This window comes from Castor canadensis, chromosome 9 (assembly GCF_047511655.1).
Source record: "Castor canadensis chromosome 9, mCasCan1.hap1v2, whole genome shotgun sequence".
NCBI classification, from domain to species: domain Eukaryota; kingdom Metazoa; phylum Chordata; class Mammalia; order Rodentia; family Castoridae; genus Castor; species Castor canadensis.
This window is the reverse complement of record NC_133394.1, coordinates 111489273-111509033: the sequence shown is the minus strand read 5'-3', so window position 1 is coordinate 111509033 and position 19761 is coordinate 111489273. Positions and strand designations below refer to the sequence as shown.

Below are 19761 nucleotides of genomic sequence, written 5' to 3'. Positions count from 1 at the left end.
TCCTGTTTCTTCTTTTTTCCTTTTCTTCGTTTCTTCATTTTGCTTCCACATATCTCACACTTTTCCTTCTCTTCTTGCTCATCTCTTTTCCCTTTTTTCATAATAATTAAGAAATGCCATTAAAAAAAGGTCAAGACACACCCGTTCGTTGATTCAATGAATGTCCTCATGCCAGCTAGCACTATGGTGGCACTATGAACACTTACTGTATGTTGGGCGTTGTGATAAATACGTGAAATGCAGTTTGTAATTTAATCTTTGCACATCAGTCAACTGTATTATTATTATTCCTATTTTGCAGACGAGAAGAGAACCTTAAGAGATATGGGACTTGTCTAGAGTCTCTTAGCTAGGATGTGGGAGAATGGAGACTCAAGTGTGATGGCTGACTCCAAAGCTCTTAGACCTTGGGTCAAGCAAGCTGTCAGTCTGATAATGTCTCTGACACACACTTTCAGAAATGCAGCGCAATGGTTAAGAACATGGTATTTGGAATTAGACAGGCCTGGTTTGAATCTTGACCCATCAGCTCACCTCTGTGAGCCTCCCTTTCCAATCATCTATAAAATGTGGAAAATAATGTTCGTAGAGTGGTTGTGAGATGGCACATGTAAGACTTTTAAGCATGGCATGTGGCCAGAGCTTAATGGATTTTACTAGCATTGTTTATAGGAAAAAATTGCATTTGTTCTCTTTGTAACATCCTCATTTAATTTTAAACATATTTTGCAATATCTTTATACCCAGTACTTGGGAATTTTTCATTAGTGAATGTGTCTAAAGATTCCCTGAATTCATCCATTTGTTTTCATCCTGTGCAGTGTCTGGAGGTTAGCAGGGAGTTCTAAGAGGTCCCACCTGATGCGTGAAGGAACATAATACAGTACTTCCATTTCATGATTCTCGAATGGTCTCCTTGCATCTCTCGCCGAATACTCTGGTGCTTCATTAATACTTTGGATATTGATCTAGGCAGAGAACCCCTGAAACCCAAAGGAGAGGCATCGAGGCTTCCTCGGCTGAGTCTCCTGACCTGAGCAGCTGTCTGGCCCAGCAGCTGGACAGAGGCCTAAGGGCTGAGAGACTGGGGCTCTTTTCTCACTTGGCATCTGAAGCTGTCCAACTGGCTTCACGTCCCCACTGCCACCCCCAACTCCTTGACATTATTATTGGAAAGGTACTCAAAAATACCAAGTAGAGCTGAAAATAGAGCTCAGTGGTAGAGCACTTGCCAAGCATGCGTGAGGCCCTGGCTTCCATACCTAGCACTGCAGAACAAACAAAACTCATCAACTGATGCAGCTCATCAGAAATGAATCTGGTGTGTACAGATTTATTTCCTCTGACCCAGGAAGCAAGTTTGCATTGATGGTAAAACATAGAGAAAAAGTAAAGCATAATACTTTCTTAACGTTACACCCAGATAATGGGTTTTTGAGTTATGCCCCAAATCAAGCTCAGCAGCTGCAAAGGCTCAAGTTTATTATTTTATTTATTTTTTTTTCCTTCAGATTTTTTTTTGTTCATTTATTCACGTGTGCATATATTGTTCGGGTCATTTCTCCACCCTGCCCCCCTCCCCCATCCTTCTCCCCCTTTCCCCCACTCAGTTCCAGACACGTCCTGTTCTGCCCTTATCACTAATTATGTTAAAGAAATGACATAGCATAATAAGGAAAACAAAGCGTTTTTGCTAGTTGAGGTAAGGATAGCTATACAGAGACATTCCTAGCATTGCTTTCGTGTACCCATGTGTTACAACCCATGTTGATTTAACTCTAACTGATCTTTACATTGGTTCCTGATCCCCTGCTCATGATAACCTGTCATTTTAAGGTTTCTGTATTAATTCCTCTGGAGTGGGGACATCAAGCGCTTTCATGTTTTGGATTTTCTACCTATTTCTATATCTCCCGTATGTGCTCTCCCCTTGTCATGTGATCCAAGTCCAACCACATTGCTGTATTTGCCCTTGATCTAAAGTCTGCATATGAGGGAGAACATACAATTTTTGGACTTCTGAGCTTGGCTGACCTCACTCAGAATGATGTTCTCCAGTTCCATCAATTTACTTGCGAATAGTAAGATTTCCTTCTTCTTCTTGGCTGAGTAAAATTCCATTGTGTATAGATACCACATTTTCTTAATCCATTCGTCAGTAGTGGAGCATCTTGGCTGTGTCCATAACTTGGCTATTGTGAATAGTGCTGCAATAAACATGGGTGTGCAGGTGCCTCTGGAGTAGCCTGAGTTGCATTACTTTGGGTATATCCCCAGGTGTGGGATTGCTGGATCATATAGCAGGTCTATGTTTAGATTTTTAAGAAGTCTCCAAATTTTTTTCCAGAGTGGTTGCACCAGCTTGCATTCCCACCAGCAGTGTATGAGGGTTCCTTTTTCCCCACATCCTCACAAACACCTGTTGGTGGTGGTTTTTTTGATGATGTGTATTCTAACAGGGGTGAGGTGGAATCTTAGTGTGGTTTTGATTTGCATTTTCTTTATGGCCAGAGAAGGTGAGCATTTTTTCATGTGTTTTTTGGCCATTTGAATTTCTTCTTTTGAAAAAGTTGTGTTTAGTTCAGTTGCCCATTTCTTAATTGGTTCATTGATTTTAGGAGAGTTTAGTTTCTTAAGTTCCCTGTATATTCTGGTTATCAGTCCCTTGTCTGATGTTTAGCTGGCAAATATTTTCTCCCATTCTGTGGGTGGTCTTTTCAGTTTAGAAACCATTTCTTTTGTTGTGCAGAAGATTTTTAATTTTATGAAGTCCCATTTATTCATCCTTTCTCTTAGTTGCTGGGCTGCTGGGGTTCTATTGAGGAAGTCCTTGCCTGTACCTATTTGTTCCAGAGTGTTTCCTGATCCTTCCTGTAGTAACTTCAGAGTTTCAGGTCTGATATTTAGGTCCTTGATCCATTTTGAGTTGATACTAGTACAGGGTGATATACATGGATCTAGTTTCAGCTTCTTGCAGAGGGTAACCACCTTTCCCAGCAACATTTGTTGAAGAGGCTGTCTTTTCTCCATCGTATATTTTTGGCACCTTTGTCAAAAATGAAGTGGGCATAGCTGTGTGGATTCATATCCAGGTCTTCTATTCTGTTCCGTTGTTCTTCATGTCTTTTTTTGTGCCAGTACCATGGTGTTTTTATTGCTATTGCTTTGTAATATAATTTGAAGTCAGGTATTGTGATACCTCCAGCATTGCTCTTTTTGCTGAGTATTGCCTTGGCTCCTGTGGTCTCTTGTGTTTCCAAATGAACTTTAGGGTAGATTTTTCAATCTCTTTGATGAATGTCATTGGGATTTTGATGGGAATTGCATTAAACATTTGGATTGCTTTTGGTAGTATAGCCATTTTTGCTATGTTGATTCTACCAATCCATGAGCACAGGAGATCTTTCCATCTTCTGTAGTCTTCCTCGATCTCTTTCTTCAGGAGTTTGTATTTCTCCTTGTAGAGGTCATTCACATCCTTTGTTAAATTTGCTCCTAGTTATTTGAGTTTTTTAAGGCTATTGAGAATGGAATTGTTTCCATATATTCCTTCTCAGTTTGTTCGTTGTTGGTGTATAGAAAAGCTAATGATTTTTGTGAGTTGATTTTGTATCCTGCCACCTTACTGTAGCTGTTTATGGTGTCTAAGAGTTTTTGGGTAGAGTTTTTTGGGTCTTTAAGGTATAGGATCATATTGTATGCAAATAAGGATATTTTGACAGTTTCTTTACCTATTTGTATTCCTTTTATTTCTTCTTCTTGCCTAATTGCTCTGGCTAGAAACTCCAGTACTATCTTGAATAGGGTGGGGATAGTGGGCACCCTTGTCGTCTTGCTGATTTTAGGGGGAATGGTTTCAGTTTTTCACTGTTAAGTAGAATGCTGGCTGTAGGTTTGTCATATATAGTGTTTACAATGTTGAGGTACATTCCTTCTATTCCTAGTTTTCTTAGAGCTTTTATCATGAAGAGGTGTTGGATCTTGTTGAAGGCTTTTTCTGCATCTATTGAGCTGATCAAGTGGTTTTTGTCTTTGCTTCTATTGATGTGCTATATTACATTTATAGATTTGAACCACCCCTGCATCCCTGGGATGATACCGACTTGGTCGTGGTAAATGATCTTCCTGATGTGTTGTTGGATTCAGTTTGCCATTATTTTATTGAGGATTTTTGCGTCAGTATTCATTAAGGAAATTGCCCTGTAATTCTCCTTTTGGGAGGCGTCTTTGTCTGGTTTTGGGATGAGAGTAATATTGGCTTCATAAAATGAGTTAGGCAGTGTTCCTTCCCTTTCTATTTCATGGAACAGTTTAAGGACAGTTGGTATTAGTTCTTCTCTAAATGTCTGATAGAATTCAGCAGTGAATCCATCAGGTCCTGGACTTTTCTTTTTTGGGAGGTTCTTGATGGCAGCTTCAATTTCTTTTTGTGTTATAGATCTAGTCAGGTGATTAATAACCTCTTGGTTCAGTTTTGGATGGTTGTAAGTTTCTAGAAATCTGTCCATTTCTTCAAGATTTTCAAATTTATTAGAGTAGAGGCTCTCAAAGTAGTCTCTGATGATTTCCTGTATTTCCGTTGTGTTTGTTGTTATCTCTCCTTTTGCATTTCTGATTTTACTAATTTGGGTTTTTTCGAGGCTCAAGTTTAATAAAGCTTCCTTCTTCCTTTAAGTAAGAAGTGGAAGATTTTGTTCCACTCTGAACTGCGGCACTTATGCAAGCAAACAATCAAAGCCAAAGTTGAGATTTCAGCCATAGGAACAGTGGCGCTGGCTCTGCACTGTGTGGAACCTATTTTATCACATTGGCAGCTCTCTGCCTATTTTTGCAAGCAGTGCTTTCTCATCTTCATTTAGCCAAAGTGATTGCCACAATGTTTTTTTTTTTATTCATATGTGCATACAATGTTTTGGTCATTTCTCCCCCCTTCCCCTTGCCCCCCCTTATCCCCCCCATCCCTTCCCTCTCCCTCCCACCCCCTCGCTACCAGGCAGAAACTATTTTGCCCTTATCTCTAATTTTGTTGAAGAGAGAGTATAAGCAATAATAGGAAGAACCAAGGGTTTTTGCTAGTTGAGATAAGGATAGCTATACAGGGAGTTGACTTGCATTGCTTTCCTGTACATGTGTGTTACCTTCTAAGTTAATTCTTCTTGATCTAACCTCTTCTCTAGTTCCTGGTTCCCTTCTCCTATTGGCCTCTGTCACTTTAAAGTATCTGCATTAGTTTCTCTGCATTGAGGGCACCAAATGTTATCTAGTTTTTTGGGTGTCTTACCTATCCTCATACCCACAATGGCTTTTGTAGATAAATAGTTGTTGACTCTTGTATCTAAACGCCTAGCTTAATAGGGAGAGTAGTCATTTTTTCTTGATCAGTGTTTCTTAAATATGTTTTACTTGCTCTTGACTAAGAAGTAAGATGGGCATGGTGGCTTATGTCTGTAATTACAGCTATGTGGGAGGTACAGGTAGGAGGATTGCAGTCTGAGGCTAGCTCTGGGCAAAAGCAAGGCCCTCACTGAAAAATAACTAAAGGAAGAAGGTCTAGGGATGCAGCTCCAGTGGTAGAGCACCTGCCCAGCAAGGCCTGAGTTCACATCCCCATATTACAAACAAGAGGAAAATGTAGGAGAGGGAGGGAGAGAAGTTTCTGTCAGATTGTATGTGTATACACATATAGACACAGGTGTAAACTGGAAACCAAAGTGCTGTGAACTAGTACTCATGCTATTTTGCATTCCACTTTCATCTCCTCTCCTTCGCCTCCCCTCCTGTACTCTTCTCTTCTCTTATACTTAATTTTAAAGGAGAATGTTGGTCACAACTCACTAAGCAGATTGCAAGGCTCATCAAATGGGCTGACACCTGCTATTTGGAGAACATTGGCCTTAGGATTCCCCTTCATTCAAAAACCCACCTCACTTCCCAGGGCTTCACATCTCAAGGGAAGACATTACTGCTTCTTCTCAGCTCACCCTAACCACACATGTCACCATCACACCCATGGCCAAACGTTTCGTCCCTTGGGTAGAAAGAAACTTTCCAGCTACTGGGGGCCTTTGTTTCCCTAGAAAGACATCACTTATTTCTCATGAAAGGCCAGAATCATGAGAACTTTGTGAATTTGGGAAGCAAATTCTTTCGTACTTGCAGAGTGGCCCTACCTCGCTAGTCAGAATGACACTGCCTTGCACATGTGGGTCAAGTCTAGTGTAGAGGACCAAAAGTTGTAGCATTGTTAGGTGGAGCAGGAAACCAGGCAGGGTGCATATTCCTGAACACACAAGATACTCAGGAGCCAGGCCAATGCAGGGTTTGCACAATTTAGATAGACGGGGACAGAACTGGTCAGTGACTAAAGCCATCTCTGCATGATCAGTCCGTAGCCCGAGTCTGAGGCTCACTTGACTTTGCCCCTAATAGTAGAACCACAGAGGCTAAGAGGAGCCCTGAGTGGTTAATGTAACCCTGGCTCACTTAGAAGTGTGTCTGAAGGAAGGCTCACATAGTTTTTGCAGATTCAAGGGTCACACATTAGTCATTCTTCTCAGAAAACCTAGGTGGACCCCAGGGTGACATTGGGATGACAGGGGATGGGGGTTCAGGTTCCAGGACTGTGACGCTCTTCCTTCTCCATTAGCATTCTCCTTCCTGGGAATAGGGACCTGGATCCTGACAGAAAGGTGGCAGGCTTGGCTCTTTTACCAACTTGTGCACTATGCTGTTGCCTTTCCCAAGCACCAGAGGTTATTTGTTTTGCTAAATAAGCACAGTTATTATGAAACTAGAAAAATTTAAGACAAACCAGTAATACAGGAAACATAATTAATAGATAATTTGTGAAATTATAAGTTTTAGGAGGAAGATAGGTTCTAAATTTACCTAGCTTTTTAAAGAAACAGCTCATAGAATTTGGATCTGGGAGGGACCTCAGTCTATAGCGATTTTGTTACCCCATATTTCAGGTTTGGAAACTGAGATCCCCAGAAGCTAGAAAAAGGGAGAGGTGACTAACTCCTGATCTTTAAGACTCCCATATCTTACTGCCTCTCAAGTAAAGTGGATTTCTGCTTGTTGCTAAGAAATAGTAAACAAAAGCTGAGCACAGTGGTGCATGCCTATAATCCTACCTACTTGGGAAGCTAAGATCAGGAGGATCGTGGTTCCAGGCCAGTTCGGGCAAATAGTTCATGAGACCCCATCTCAAGGGAAAAAGGTGGGCGTGATGATGTGTGCTTGTCATCCCCGCTATGGTAGGAAGCATAAAATAATCCAGGCTAGCCTGGGCAAGATGCAAGACACTATCCCCAAAATTACCAGAGCAAAAATGGCTAGAGGCATGGCTGAAGCAGTGGAGTACCTGCCTTGCAAGTGTGAAGTGCTGAGTTCAAACTCCAGTCCTGCCAAAAAAAACAAAAGTAAACAAAAATATCATAGTTTCTACCTTTGTTCATAGACTCAGTAATGATGACATCAAAAACAAACAGAAACCACAAAACTAACACAAAAATCTCAGCCAGTTTAGCCCAGAGGGACTGCATTTTGGTAACAGAAATTGGAGCCATAAGGTGTGGTCCAAAAGAGACCTTTCTGAGGCTTCCTGGTGTCAGTTTGGAGCCCCAATCAAGAAGCCCTCCTTGATTGCCTTGGACGGTGAAAAATTGTGTAGCAAATATAAATATTTCAGAGACACAACTGTCACCGTAGATCAGAGTGGTGTCACAATTCTCAACAATAAAAGGACAAAGGAGAGCTTTGAGTTTTCCTTCTCTCCTACGTCATGTGAACCAGGGATCACTGTAGTGTTAGAGGAAACCCTTCCAAGAAGTAGGTGGAAGTTCAAATCACCAAGCCTGTGGATCTCAGAATTGGAGGTCTCCTATTCCAGCAGGGTCGGGTGTATGGATTAACTGACAGATCCTACAGAACTGGGAGCGGTTGTGTCCTTTTTGTTTCCCTAGAACAGGGCAGTGCCAGGGTGAATCTGTTAACTGTCCTGAGCTACTGGCCAAGGTTGAGTCTGCAAAAATCCTAGGACTTCTTTATCCCAGTGTGCTACTCTCCAGGGAAAACAGAGCAAGGGGCTAAAAGGAATACACTTTGTGTCAGTGCAAGAGGACGAGGGGGTGGGGGGGCTCAGGGAAGGACAGCCTGACAGGGCTGTGATAATCTAGAATACAGACTACAGAATTTCATTGAAAATCCTTTAAAACAGTATGCACAGAGAACAAGAGGACTGCCTGTGCATTTTCTAGACCATCTGAACAATATGCATGAGTCCACATATCCTGGGTCTCATCTATGTAGTAAGCAAACAAGCACTTTGTCTGGTGGGTCTGAGAAGCATAAGTGTCACTTTGACCCTCATCCACTGGCACCGTCCAGAATTCCTGCTGAATTTATCAAGAGCTGGTGCTTACATGGTAGAAGCAGTGCTTCTGCCTTGCATACCATCCTTGGGCATGGTTTGAAAATGTAACCCTAAACTCATCGTTTTTGTTTTTTGGTTTTTTTTTTTTCAGCAGGAGCTAAGATAGTACCTGTCCCTAGGTTTGAAAAAAGTAATTAATCTGTAATCATTTTAAAATCTGTAAGTAATTAATGAGCCCTTGCTGAGTCTCTATATTATCAACAGTTACAATTGGCAAGGTGATTTCTAGCTGTCAGGGAGCTTAGATCATTTATAGTAACTTGCAGAAGCGATTGGCTCTGGTGAGCAGGAAGTAGCAATTACTCTGGGCAAACTGATAAGGCACTTGCTGGTCAAAGAATGGGAAATATTTTCCACTAAAATTCATGGGCCTAAATTTCTAGGGGATACAGTAGTGGCATGTTGAAATGTCCTTTCTGAGGTCAAAGATAAGTGGTTGCGTGTGGCCTGACCATACAGGCAGAAGAGAGGCAGCAACACTGCTCATTTGTGTGTGCTACTTTGGCCCATTTACTGTGTAACTCAGAAAGCTGCTAATTAGGACCCCAAACAAGAGAAAGCTTTGCAACAGGTCCAGGATGCTAGCAAGCTGCTTGAACCAGGTCCAGCAGATCTGATGTTGCTGTGTCATGAGAGATAGGGAAGCTGTTGGAGCCGTTGGCAGGCTCCTATAGGTGACACACAGCACAACTCAGGATTTTGGTGCAAAATCCTGCCATTCTCAACAGACACCCCTCTCCTTTAAGAAGCAGCTTTTGAGCTGGGCTGTGGCTCACACTGTAATCCTAGCTACCTAGGAGACTGAGACAGGGAGGATCATGTTCGAGGCCAGCCAGGGAATAGTTCATGAGAACCCCACTCCCCAGCCGCCATCTCTAAAATAACCACAGCAAAATGAACTGGAGGTGTGGCTCAGGAAGCCTTGAGTTCAAATCCCAGGTCCACCAACAATAAAAAAAAAAAAGCGAAAGAGACAGCTTTTGGACTGCTTATGGGTATAAGCAGAGAATAATTGACCATGAATCACCAAGTTACCATGCTACCTGAGGTGCCTGTGTGAACTGGGTGTTGTCAGATGACTAAGCCTTAAAGTTGAGCATGCACAGAAACACTTTACCATCAAATGCCAGTGAAATACACAAGAGCTTGGGCTCGAGCAGGCCCTGAAGCCAAGGCTAAGTGCAATAGGAAGTTGTGTTCCAAGTGCCTATAATCCCTTCTCTTGCTCCTTCACTTCTTTCAGGCCACACCTGTGGCCTCATTTCCCTCTGACTAGTTGGCCTAAGAAGAGAAAGCTCAGGCCTAGTTTGCAGTCAGTTCTGCAGGCACCATAGAAAGTTGTCATCTTGCAACCCTATTCTGGGATGGCCCCAAAGAATGATGGTAAGGGGAAAGTCTCCTTGTCCATTGTGAATGCTTACCAAAAGATGACCTGACTGCATGTCTTCTAAATCGGGATGCACTCTTCAGTGCTATTTCTCTTACGGCTAGGATTTGTGGAGGAATCAAGGGATAGAAACAGGATTGGCTCCATTCATTACCCATAGAGATCCACTAGGGGAAGTTTTGCTTCCCATCCAGAGGGCCTGCTTGTCTAGAAGTCCGAGTTCCAAGTGGAGGGTTGCTTCCACCATGAGACACAGCGCTGATCCCTCAGCTGCAGTTGACAGACATCCAGCTGCCTTGGGCTTATCATGCCTCCCAGTCAACAGGCAAAGAAGGGGTTATTACACCAGCTGTAGTGTCTGACCCTGCTTACCAGAGGAAAGCTGGGGGCTACTGCACAGTGGAGGTGAGGAAGAGTTTTGTCTTGAGTTGCAGAGACCCCTTAAAAGGGGCATCTTTTAGTCCTCCCATGTCCTATGATTAAAGCCAGTAGGAAACCAGGTCAACCCAATTCAGATGACCTGTGGCCTAAATTTGTCAGGAATGCAGTGGAGTCTTCCCACCACAATCACCTGAGGTCTTTGCTGAGGGCAAAGGGAATATCAAATGGTTAGAAAATAGCTAGACAGACCAGCCACGTCCACATGCCTACTTACAGAAAGGACTCTTACAGATGTATTTCTTCCTTATTCTGTTGTGAATGTTTGTATATATATTAACCAAGCATTTTTGTTTTCTTCCCTATCTTATTTTGTTACCCAATATAAGATATAATAATGGTAATAGTTAACTTTATATCATAGTTTTTAAGTTACAGGAGACTGTGAACATCACCCAAAGACTTGCATCCTCCTCTGGGAAGAGACTAGTGTGTTTCAGATGTATGTGGGCTGTTGGACACCATGTCAGCACACGTCTGACTGTCTTTGGAGATTAAGTATAGTTTAAGGACATGTATATGGGTGCCAAGTTGACAAAGGGTGGAGAGTACTGTTCTTTTTGTTGTGTCAACTTGCTTAGGCTATTGTCTCTAGTTATTAATCAAACTAATGCTGTTTAATTAAGGTATTGCTGTGAAGGTATTTTATAGATGTGATTAAAGTCCGTAGTCAGCTGGCTTTAAATAATCTGGGCAGGCCTAATTCAACATATCGAAAGGTTTTAAAAGGAGAGCAGAGGCTTTCCTGAGAGAAGAAATTCCACCTGTGGTCAGTAGCTTTCGTCTGTGTCTGTGAACATCAACCTTCCTCATGACTTGCCCAGTAGATTTCAGACTTGCCTGGCCAATCCCCATCTGGTGTGAGCTAATACCTTCCACTAAATTTCTTAATAGATCACCTGTCGTACATGGAGATGGAGAGAGAGAGAGCATCTGTCTATCTCCTACTGGTTTTGTTTCCCTGGTGACCCTTCAGATGTACTCACAGGTTTGTTCTGTCCCCCAGTCTTGTGAGCTGGGCCCAGCACTGATCCTCTGGGTATTGAGTGTTCAGTATGTGTTAATAGCCATGATTTTCATGTGTTCAGCCTTTGGAAAGAGGTAGCCTTTGCTGAGGTAGCTTGTTGTTGCAGTGGCTATGAAAGGCCAGGTAGCAGGCAGCTCCCTGCCAGCATTCTCCACTCAGTGACTGATTCACAGCACCCTCTGAAACTCAAACAGCAGAAACTGGAGGTGAGAGAAACCACCACCTACACTTCTTCCAGTATGTGGGAGAAATGTGTCCAAACACTGAGGCTCCACATCAGAAATCCTCCCTGCCTCTGTTACTATTTCTATTATTTGATTTTCCTCGTGAATTGTGAAACATTTGTAAAAGCGGGTTCTGACAAACCAATAAGGAAAAAAAAAACCAAAAAAAGTAAAAATGTATGTGGTTTTGAGGTATGGGAGGGGGCAAGAAACAGCCAAATAGTCTCCATTTTCATCTGCAGGTCCTTACCTAAACCTAGGTAAGTATAGGCCATTCCAGGAGATTCTGTTCAGGCATAAACTGTTGTGTCATGAAGTGATATATGCATTGGGGAAAAAACTCAACATGTTAAGCAAAATGGTGGTATGAAAAGCACAGAGCTTATGGGGAAAGTACTATGGCATCACTGACCTCAAAAGCTCATTAGTGACAATGACAACTTTCAAGTTCTTTGTAAGTGTGGCACAAATCCATTTGTCATCAATGTGAATCTTGATGTTTTTCCAAAATATCGTATTTGATTATAAAGTACTGTCCCAACTCCACTAGTCTGTAAGGAATAAACTCTAACTCTAATTTTAAAAGGATAGGAACCTAATTTTTTTTTTAAAAAAAGGCACAGACATAACTGGTTAGAAACACCTACATATAATAAATATGACACCTTCTGTTGAGGAATTCCTGAAATTTGCTTGCAGACTGGGGCAGTGGATGGGCTGCAGGTGGCACGCTGTGGGGAGATGGGGAAAGAGGGTTATCTGAAGTCAGATGAAAGCCTGGAACACCATGTATGGATGGGCACATCTCACACAGCAATCTGAGGTCACTAGAAGATGCTTGGGGGTGTGCTTGTGTAAGTTTGGTCTTGTTCCTACACACTTCAGCACACTTCAGGGTACAGTTTTCTGCATTCTCCTAGTTTCTTCTGTGGGTGAGATAGCATACATCAGTCATATTGGAAGAAATTTGCATTTTCAGAACATTTGAGATTGTCAGACTGACTGAGCAACATAAAGGAATCACTGTCCTTTATCTGTGCCATCAGTGTCCCAAAAGTTCTTTATAAGTCTGCCGCAAATTCATTTGTTCTTGCGAACTCTGATGTTTCCAAAAATGCTGTTTGATTTGTCTGTTTGTGCTGTCACAGACCCTGTGAGAGTCTAAATATATCTTTCTGCAATTTGAAAAATTCTGGTTTCTAAAACACCTGTGCCTACGCAGGTAGGATTAGGAGGTCTGTGTTTTATTGAGCGTGAGGTGAGATGCTGGATGCTGAAGGTACAGAAAGAAGCAAAGCACAGACCCCGGGACACCCATTGGTTTTACAGCCCTGGAAAGCTGCCACATGCTCTGGTGTTGTCATGGATGTCTCCATAGTGCCTGAGCACAGAGGGAGCCGTTCTTTCTGGCAGGACTGCTCAAGGAAAGCTCTCTAGAGAATGGGACACCTGGGCTCTGTGGGAAATGGTTATGAGTCCTCCAGGTTGAGGGGAAAAGGAATTTTAGGTAAAAGTAGAGCACTTGAAAGATGCAAAGACACAGAGTTAACCCAACCACAGAAGTGAGGTGATCTCTTAAATGTCACACAACCACAGTGTGGTGTGTTTATTAGTTTGTGACTGCTAGTTTAAACACAGACTGATAGCTTAACACAATTTTTTTCCCCTCACAGTTCTGGGAGAAAAAGTCCAAGATCAAGGTGTTGGCAAGGTTGGTGTCTTCTGCGGACCTTCCCTTGCCTTGTAGTCCCCTTCTCCTTAAGTCGTGCTTCATCGTGTGCAACGGTATCCTGAGCTTCTATGAGAACATCAGCTGTGTTGGACTTGCCCATTGTAAAATGATCATTTTTACCTTTTACCTAATTGGCCTTAATTAGGTAAAAGACCCTGCCTTCAGATAGTCACATTCTGAGGTACTGAGAGTTCAAGACTTTACACACATGAACTTGGGGTCCACAGTGCAGCTGTAACATGTGGTGTGGAAGACAGAAGTGTGAGGGAAGCACACACAAGCCAGAGAGCAGTGTGATGAATTGTCACAGGGGTTGGGGACTTGAGGATAATCTTTAATAACAGACTCTTGAAGAACGAATAAAATTGCCTCACTTGAGAAGGAAGAAAATGACACTTCTGGCTGAGGAAACAAAGCAACCCATGCTTTACTCCTGTTTTAGAGGTCTACAACACGTACCCTGGCCTGTGCACTAGCTTCCAGAGCCTGGTGTTCCTGCAGAGGGGCCAGTCACCACACTCTCCCTCTGACCCTGGACTTGTGAAAGTCAGTCTCTGCTGCCGAAACTCTCATCACTTGTTCTAGAGACCTCCTCCCCCTTCTAAAGGAATCCCACTCAACATAGTAGCAGGTGTCTTCCTCCTTCCATTCTTCCTCCAAATTAAGACAAATCTCTTCCTTCTTTCCCCTTGTAACTCAACAAGCTTCCAGGTCCTCTCTCCCCCCTCTTCTGGAAGTAGGACCTCAGTCCTCAGTCTTGCCAGGCACACAGCCCACCTGACATGTCACCGACTTCTTAGTCATAATTAAAGTGTCCCAGAAGTAGAGAGTCCAGGACAAATGTGATGGCCGCACATATTCACTGTACCCACACGACGCAGAGTGTGTCCAGTGATCTTTGTTCACTTCAGTTTCTCCTCAAAAGCATTCAGATATCTGAGAGCTAAGAAAAGCATTGCAAAATTCCCTTTAAATTAGGAAAATTATAAGATTCAGGTAATTAGGCATATTTAACCAATAAAGTCCAAAATGTTTCAGTCAACTCATTCATGTTTACCGATCAGGGTACACTGGGATTTAGAGGTGTGTGTGTGAATGTTTATGTGTGTGACATGTATGGTGCTTAAAGAAACTAAAGGATACTTAAAATAAATAATGAAGGTTGGGGATGTAGCTTAGTGGTAGTGTGCTTACCTAGTATGGACAAGGTCCTGGATTTGATTCCCAGCACTGCAAAATAGAAAAAGAAATAAAGAAAGAAAGAAAAAAAAAGAGATACTTATTTTCAAGAGTGTGTTTAGAGGAACTGAAGTCATGGTTGTTAAGAAAGTCAAGTTTCCAAGGCCAAAGAAGCTTTTCAAGGTCAAATCTCCAAATAAGTTTAAGCACTGCATAGTCTTTGTTTTTTGGGAGAACAAGAAAGTAGCTGTATAATAAGGACTCTGGAAGGTCCCAGAGTCAAGAAGTGTATCTTGCTTTATTTTATCTGGACTTCCCAATGTACTGGCCTTAAAAACCTTGTGGGAAACCTCAGGTTAAGACATTTATGGTACTGAAAATGAACTGTCAAGGAAATTTCTGTTTCTTATTTGAATGCAGATCACAGAACTCCAATGCAGAAAAGTTACTTTTATTATTTTAGGGTTAGAAATGAAAATGAAGGAATTGCTTCCTTATGACAAAAAGAAGATGAATCAGATGTACTTGACTTGCACAGTAATTTTTTAACTTTTAGAATCCCTGTTTAAACTAGTAATTATGATGGTGTAGGCATCATATGTTGCATAGCACACCCATGAAATGATCGGTAAGAAGCACTACTTTAAATGAAAAAAATCCCCCCAAATTATTGGATGATGAAAATAAATTAATTTAATTCAGTACTTTAAAAATGAGAATTACTGTGATTGCCTAGAGCAGTATATATTCATTCCTATGTTCTTTCATGTGGAGAATTCCAGCAGAAAATTGCTGAAATATTAAGAAAACGTGGCACCCACTGTCCTTTCACCTATAAATTTAATCTTACAGCTTAAAATGGCAAATTTCTGGAGTGGCTGGTAGGCAGATGTTTTAAAGCTAATAAAACATGGGAATCGGGCTTTGGGCCAAGTGTTTTTGCCTCTGGGACCCACACACCTAACCTCCACCTGGAGCGGTAGCCAGTAAAAAACCAAATTTGATAGTAATAACAGCCTCCTTCCTCTTCTCTCCCTTCCCCCACACCCCAACCACCCAGCAAAAGTGTTGTAGGGTAAGATTCTAAAATGTCATCTTCAGTCTTCTGTGTTGGAGAACACTTGGCTAAGCTGGTCCTCTACATAGCAATTGTATTTGGGGGCATTTTACATTAGAATTTCAAAGTGTGCTGTTTTATTACATTGTTAAAATTGCTTTGGTCTTTTAGGTCCATCTGTGTACCACACAAATAGCCACAGAAGCAATTGTTATTTATCAAAAAAATAGCTGCTACTGGTGACCATGCACTTAATCTAGTTGATTCTGTGAAGCCAGGCTGAGATACTGCTCCAGAATCATAAGCGGTTCATAAAAATAGTTTGTATAATGGGTACTGATAGACATACTCAGATTTTCATAATGGTTATTGTAGCCTAGAATTGCAAATGTTTCATAGATTGCTTTTTGATATGAGAGATCTTATATTTGAGAATATAAATTGGGGTACCAAATAAATAAGAACACAATTTCTTTTCTGATTTATAAGATTTATATCCTTTTAATGTGCAGGATAGCCTAAACACCAATATTAAATCTTATAAAGTTAATCCTAGAAAATTAATCAATCACCACAGTCAGTAATAAAAATCATAAAATAAACTTTTAAACCTTATTTAATGTACGAAGATATTTCTGATTTGGAAATGAAGACGGGAAAATTAGTTTTCATAGCTGAGATGCCCCAAACACAGACTTTAGAGTAGCTTCTGAAGAAAGGGCGTGCTGTGTTCTGAGTCCTCCTAAAGAGAACTTGGTCTCCTTAGGGCTAAGTGCTTTTCTCTTGTGATTGGAAGGGCTGGTTGTTGAATGCAGAGCTGGGTTAGGTTTTACTGTTCTCCCTTCATGATAATAACCAAGGCATTGCTGAAACAGCAGTCCCAGAGAGTTTGAGAAGTGTGTTGGCTTACACTTGGACTTTGACAAATCTTCCAGGATGACTCCCGCGTGTGTTCTCATGCCAAGTTACTGCCCTTGTAAGGTGCAGCACAAAGTAGTCCTTAATAGGTTGTCCTCAAACGGGTTAGCTCTGCAGCCCAATCAGCCATCATGGGAGGCCATTCTGCACTTGCTGGAAGCCTCCCAGGGCTCCAAGGAAGGCTTCAGTGTCCTGGTGTCCTCTCCAGTGCCTGTTCCATCCTCTGGTTTATCCAGCTCCTTCCATGCTCAGTTCACTATCTTCCCTAACAATGTGACCAACACGGCTAAATGTTTTCTAGAGTAGCTCCCACCTTTCAGAGCAGCAAGGCAGTACTGAGGACCTCAGTGAGCTTGGCTAGCACACAGACCATGTCAACCTATTGGTTTGACAATAGGTTTATTGTAACTATTCAAAAACTGTGATTTAACTGGTTTTTAACTAGAATGAGCTCCCTTGGTTCCAGCTCCATTAAACATCAGCATACCCACTGCAATGATGATTTTTGTTTTCCTGTCAATAAAAGCTAGACTGTGTGCCTGTGGTGGGGCAAGGATGTCAGAACTGTTATTTCTGGAATTTTGCTGTTATCTTTGGTAATAATTCTGATTAGAAAGTTTGGGGGTTAGATATTTCTGCAGTGGGAGAAAAAAAACAATTGGTACAAAAAGAAATGGAGAATTTTATCGTGGGAATAAGTGGAACTAGGATAATTGCTGTTTGACCATCTGCTATGGTGCTACCAAACCTAGAATTCAGGTTTCATTTACCTGTCTCCGGCCTGGACATCATTTGCTAAGTATTCACTTACTTTGTCAATGTCTATACAAAGTTTTAAATTTGAGAGGATTTTCCTCAAGAAAAACCAAAAGTAGGTGTCATGAAAACCACTGACATTCACACTTGCATGAAGAACCAGCAAAAATATACAAACATTCTGAAATCAAATCCTCTGATGTTTTTGTTTTTACCAATTTAAAATATTAATTGTTTTGTATGTTTTCTTGTCTCTCAGATAATTTACTAAAAATAATTTAACCCTTTTTTTGAGGACTAAATGGCTAGCACAATGTAAATTATGTGTAGGAGGCATCTGCCATGTTGAAAATATTTTCCTTTTAAATGTGATCCTATACAAGGTTGTTTCAAGGGCCCCTGACTTTTGAAGGTCTCTTTGCACCTGTACTTAAGATCCCAGACTGTTTGTGAGGAGTGATTTTTCTTTCCACACCTTGCCGTGCTGCTTAGGGTAAGCGATTCAAACTACTGCTTTTTCATCTCGACTTTGTTTATGAAACCTCAGTGAGGCACGGGAGGAAGTGAGATGCTTGCTAAATCATTGGTCTCATTGCTATACCCAGATACCCTCTGTAGGTTGTGGCAGGTGGGGCTCTGGGGCCTCTAACAGTCAGCTGGGAGGGTCCTACCTATGTGTTTTGTGCAGCTATTTTTTCCAGAAGGAGTGGGGGTGGAGAAGAACTGGGGTTTGAACTCAGGGCCTCACTTACCAGGCAGGTGCTCTACTACTCGAGCCACTCCCCTAGCCCTTTGTGCAGGCATTTTTTTAAGGCATTTTGTTTTTTCCTTCTTCAGAACTCCTGACTCATGCTTCAAAGATGTATTTCCCACGGAGCATGGTGGTACACGCCTCTTATCTCAGCTACTTCGGATGTGGAGACAGGGGGATCTCGGTTCCAGGCCCACTCCAGGCAAAGTTAATGCAAGACCCGATCTGGAAAACAAACTAAAAGCGAAATGACTGGAGGCATGGCTCAAGTGGTGGAGTGCTGAAGGTCACAACACCCTGAGTTCAATCCCTAGTTAGCCCCCCCATAAGAGAAAGTGTTTTCTAGAACGTACACAAATTGTTTCATCTGTTTCTCAGGTTCCTCAGGGGTAAAGGGGGCATTAATACCTACCTCAGTGTTGTCATGGAGATTGAGTTAATATTTATAAAGTTCTTAGAGCAACAGTACTTAGTAAGGGTTAAACAATTTTTAAAAATGGTTGTCAGATCATTGGAGAAGTGGCTCTCTAAATATCCTAAGGAAAAAGGAAAGATGAGAAAGGATGCTTTTCTGGAAGACAGTGATTTACAGTTTTCTTTTCCAAGGTAGGAGTGGAACCATGTGAAGGAATGTGTATCCAAAGGAACAGAACTGAAAGGTGTCACCTAAAAATAGCAAATGTTGTCAGAAGCCTCAGTCTGACCAGATGCAATAATCTTTGGGGAGACATTCATGGCAACTCCTTTGAGGTCCTTCATGAGAGGTTTTTTTCAGAGACACAAGAGATAAAATGAAATACATGGAGATAGAAGGTGTTGGGGCAAAGCTTGTGCCAAGAGCTAACAGTTATCTTCCATATCTAATAAGGGCCAACACAGAATGGTTGAAGTGCTGTGTCTTTCAAAACACCTGTGTGACTTACATGTTTTTCTCTGCTTCTTCCTTGGAGAAGGACATTGGTCAAGTGCTTTGTTAAACAGAGCAGACCCCACCCTCATGTGGCATGTGTGAAAAGGAGCCCGGCTGGCCATGAAGCCTCCACCTCTTCTTGTTCTTCCCAGATGTTTCTTGGGAGCCTGGGGGACAGATGGTGTACCATGCCTGTGGCTTATGCTGTGATGATCTGCGCCAGGGCCGGCCCTGACATTCCTGGCACAGGGCTTGGCCTATGGCTGCTCTTTGCCCTGGCTCTCTTGGCCAGAGACAACTCAGTTGTAATTTGCTCCTGGGCTCAGAGGCACAGCCTTATCAAACTGCAGCGTGTGTTTATCTTGCAATCCACAGACAAGAAGAAGGGAGGCAAATTCCAGCCTTTTAAGAAGTTGTTTGGCAAAAGGAAAAAGAAAGATACTACATTGTCCCAGGCCGGATCGTCGGGGAAGAAGAGCCACTCTCCTTTGAGTGTCAACAATGGGAACTTCTCTTCGGATGAGGAGACCCTGGAGGACAATCTGAGGTAATAACTTAGACTTTCTTTTCCTATCTCTGGCAGAGGCTCAAGAGGGAGAATCTGATCCCTAAGGAGGCAGGTGCTGTTTTGGATTCCGGAGGCAGGAACAGCGTCACTGTCTCACCTAGGGCATGCTGGGCTGGTAGCACCTGGCGTGCTGCGTGTGGAGAAGTCACCTTGAGGACTTAGGAAACGAGTCTTTCCCCAGTGCACAGGAATTGGGTATTCATTTCCCTGCTCTCACTGCAGGCAGAAGGCTTGGCTTAGTAAGGTTCTGATGGAAGACCATCACTGAGCAAAGAAAGGGTGGCCACACTTGAGTGGAGGACACAGATTGATTGGGCACAGAGTGGTGACCCTTCAAACCCCTGGCCATCTTAGCAGCTTTGGGAATGTGTTCTTGA

At 42.2% G+C, this 19761-nt stretch overlaps 1 protein-coding gene across 4 annotated transcripts in view; it reads left to right on the top strand.

The window, feature by feature from the left end:
* Window positions 1–19761, top strand: part of Cracd (capping protein inhibiting regulator of actin dynamics) — a 230980-nt gene that overhangs the window by 164399 nt on the left and 46820 nt on the right. For all 4 annotated transcript variants that reach the window (XM_074042194.1, XM_074042193.1, XM_074042190.1 and 1 more), the window contains one exon: window positions 19192–19363. Coding sequence is in view for 2 of the 4 variants with exons in the window: in XM_074042190.1 (XP_073898291.1) it covers window positions 19192–19363 (172 nt within the window). In the remaining 2 variants the exon portion in view is untranslated. The remainder of the gene's footprint in view (window positions 1–19191; window positions 19364–19761) is intronic.